The 3,937-nt window shown below is 35.9% G+C and overlaps 1 protein-coding gene across 4 annotated transcripts in view; it reads left to right on the top strand.

Annotated features, from left to right (window-relative positions):
- The window catches only part of LOC106880015 (zinc finger protein 410), a 39,881-nt gene extending 35,957 nt beyond the window's left edge, over positions 1-3,924 (top strand). For 3 of the 4 annotated variants that reach the window (XM_052971637.1, XM_014929809.2, XM_014929808.2), the window contains exons 8-9: positions 321-455; positions 3,489-3,923. In XM_052971637.1, the coding sequence (XP_052827597.1) occupies positions 321-455; positions 3,489-3,886 (533 nt within the window). In that variant the 3' untranslated portion in view covers positions 3,887-3,923. Of the gene's footprint in view, positions 1-320; positions 456-3,488 lie in introns of all 4 variants that reach the window. The other variant, XM_052971638.1, reaches the window with a different exon arrangement.
- Positions 3,925-3,937: the final 13 nt, after the last annotated feature.

Here is a 3,937-nt window from a genome sequence, read left to right as displayed (position 1 = left end):
TATATATATATATATATATATATATATATATATACAGTGGGTTTTTTTCAGTTTCTGTCTACTAAATCCACACAAAAGACTTTGGTTGGCCCAGATCTATTAGTAGAAGACACTTGCCCGTAGTGCCACACAGTGAGACTGAACCCAAGATATGTGGTTCGGAAGCAAACTTCTTACCACACAGCCACACCTACACCTATAATATTGTTATTGAAAATTCATGTTCCACTATTTTTTTCTTTATACTTTGTGATAAACAAACACAAATATATTCAATGACCTGATCTGTTTTTCCTTGTTTTTTTTTTCTTTACTTCAAGACTTCCAAGGCAGTGAATCAGTTGTAATCACACAAGACATGAGTGATCACATTGTCACAGTAACAACACAGCCATCTGAAGACGATGGCAATCAAAGCCATATTGTATTGTCGTCTCATGATATACTTTCTACAGGTAAGTACATTAGAACTATCTTTAATACACTCCTTCTCTATAATTAAGGTCATGATTTTTTTTAGCAAATAATTATACTTTTGTTAAGATAGTAGGTGCAGGCATGGTTGTGTAGTTAAGAGGCTTGCTTCCAAACCATGTAAAACTTGGGTTCAGTCCCATTGTGCAGCAACTTGAGCAACTGTCTTCTATTATAGCCCCTGGCTGACCAGAGCCTTATAAGTGGATTTGATAGACAGAAACAGAAAAAAGCCTGTCATATATATATATGTGTGTGTGTGTACCCTTATCTTGATATTTGATAGTTGTGAATGAGAATCATTGTCACTCAAACAATGTTGCTCATTTCCCGTCGTCCTTGAACACATATCTGACCATGAAAATATTACCTTGCTTGCAAACAGATAAGGGCTGGCAATAGGAAGGGCATATGGCTGTAGAAAATCTGCCTCCCTCAACAAATTCTGCCTGACCCATGCAAGAATGGAAAAGCAGACGTTACATGATGATAAGGAGGTGGTTGAAGTCTTGGCTCTGAAAATATATTTCTTGCTGATGATGGTGGATACATACGGCACAGGGAGACAAAGATACAAAGAGACAGAATAATTTTTACATTCATTTTTAATAGTGGCACAGGTTAGACAGGTTGTCAGGGTCTTATTAGGCCCTTATTCAGTGTCACTACCTTTCTGGATGGATTAGAGTCTACACCTCTCTTGTATGTAACATTTTGGACGTTTCTATTACTGGATGTCCTTTTTTTTTTATCGCTAACAACTATACAAAGTGAACCAATATATTTTATCATGGTATTGGTTTTGCCCCCAGCAAAACTAAAGAATCTTCTCTACCCAACATTATTTCTGTTTATTCATTCACCAGTACAAGAGAAGTCCTCATCCCTGACAAGACTTAAGGAAAGTAGCTTTCTGTGCTGTCTCCATTCAGAGAGAGAGAGAAGGGGGCTAGAGAAGAGAGGGTTTATGATAGAAGATAGTCAGGAAACAGGAAAACAGTGTAATAGAAGGGAACCAAAATAAAAGCAAGAAGAGGAGAATCATGGACCAAGCGAGATTGGTAGGAGAGTGGCAGGATGAAAGGGACAAAGAGAAATAGGGTGATGAGAGGAGGAGTAGTGGAAAAAGAGAATGATAAATAGGAGGGTAAGGAAGAGAGGAACACCAGTAGAAAGTTATTGGCAGGAAGACTTAATGTGAACATAACTGGCAAGACAGTCTCAATTGTAGGGACTAAACATCCCAACTTCCACCACCATTATCATGCTTTTTTTTTACATATCCATTTTTTCTTTAGGTTTGACCAAGTCTTCTCCGACAGAACACTCAACCATTTGTCACAATCCTCTTTTATCCCTTTTGTAAGTTTCAGCCTCATGAAACTCAGCACTTCTTGAAGTCAATCAACAAACTGTGTGCATTTGTGCCTCCTTGTCCTGACATTGCGTAATAGTTGAAAAACGAGTGTCACCATCATACAAGGAGTGTCATTTGTTTCCTTAACTTCTGTGAAAACTTGTCCTGCCATAGGGAAATATTACCTTGCTAAGAAACAAGTGAAAGTTAACAGCAGAAAGGCATTTAACTGCAGAAAATCTGCCTAAACAAATTCCATCTGACCCTCGCAAGCACAGGAAAGTAAATATTAAAAAGGTGGTAGTGATCCCTCTACATCTTTTTAGGCTATATCAAAAAAATGTGAACTAGATTTCTCTTTTGAAAGGATATGTTTCTTATTTTTGCCATTAAAAAGTAGAGAGAAGGCACTAACTGCCTTCTGATCCTATCTAAAAATATATTCCACCTTTGTATTTTAATTTTCAAAATGATCGAGAACTATGAGGGATTTAGTGAAATAAAACAAAAACAACTTTTGACTTAATAATAAAAAAAAATGTATACCAACTGAAGTATAAAATTACCGTTCATGTAATAAAGAGATTTGAGTCCAAGATTTGAAATTAAACATCGAACCCTTTAATAGAGGCAGTTCCAGGTGGGTTGGTGTTGAAAGGGTTAAGCAGAACTTGTGAAAATGTTCATACCTCATTACTTAAAAGCAGGCTCTATCTTTTACTTTATTACAACACTGGTTTCAGTCATTGGACTGTAGCCATTTTGGGACACCGTCTGCAAGTCTATACCTGGGGTGTGGGAAATATGACCTTTAAGTGCAGCCTTCTGGAAGAAAGCAAGATTTTTTCCATTAAGAAAAACACATTTTTGTTGATTGCATCACTATCAATTTTACATCCACTTTCCATACTTGACAGATTGGGTGATTGTTACTATTGCAAGCTGCTGCTTCCATAGATTGTCATCTGACTTAGTTGGTGATAGAAAGGGTTACATACCTTTTCTATCATCAACCATTTTACTTAGTGTACTGGATGTGTTTTTTGTAGCACCAACACTTGAGAGGTTAAATAAATGGCCTCAGAACCTTGTGTATTCTCTGCCCACTTATCAACTACTTTACAGTGAGTAGTGGGCACATTTCATAGTACCAGTACTAGACGTTCCCTCAAAGTGGTGCTTATTCATTACTTTGAAGAAACGCAAGTTCTTGGTTTTCTGTTGTGGCACAAATATAGGACAACATAAAGAGTACTCAGTGCTACATGTAGTTCAGAGGGAAGGGGAGGAGGGTAGAAGTCAGTGAAGGGAGCAAGTAAGTGCTAAGAGTACTCAATTAATTGAGGCTTGTATATTTGCTTAGGCAACCAAGGAGAGGATTATAAAAGAGAGCGAATACATCATCTGAACCAGAGATTAGGTGAAAGATATACATAATATATATATATATATATATATATATATATATATATTTAATATGTAAATATAATGTGTCATTAAAAGATCAGTTTACATCTTTATTTTTTTTTTTTTATAAAATTTTCCATAGACTTAATTTGATGCAGCCTTCAGATATAAAAACCTTCCCTGCATCTGGTTTAGTTTCTTATATAAATGAATATATATTTGTCTTTTTTTTTCTTCTTCTTCTTACCAGAAGTATTAACTGAAAACAGTCTGACAAATGTTCCACTGTCTCCTTCATCTAATGATGCCAGTGTGATGGTAGTGTCACAACCACAGGAGATAGTCTCTCTTGGAAGCGGTTTCCATAATTCTCACAGCAGTAGTCAAGTGACAGACGATATGGTTTACAATAATGAACTTCTTCAGAGTGATCTTGATCAGAAAGATCTATCTGAAACTATCAACCAACAAGTGCTTAACATGTCACCTCAGCAACAGCAACTCCATAATCAAACAGCTACTAGTGTCTTACATTCAGAAAGTCCACAGTCCCATAAATCCACAGTGCTTGATCCAATGTTGGCTTCCAATGAAGATGAAGAAGACTGTACATCAACAGAAATTGAAAATCACTCACAACCTTTATAAAGTTTATATATATATATATGTATATATATATATATATATATATATATATAT

The sequence above is a fragment of the Octopus bimaculoides genome, chromosome 11, assembly GCF_001194135.2.
Source record: "Octopus bimaculoides isolate UCB-OBI-ISO-001 chromosome 11, ASM119413v2, whole genome shotgun sequence".
Lineage (NCBI taxonomy): Eukaryota > Metazoa > Mollusca > Cephalopoda > Octopoda > Octopodidae > Octopus > Octopus bimaculoides.
Note: the sequence above shows the minus strand (reverse complement) of the source record. Positions and strands in the feature narration are given on the sequence as shown.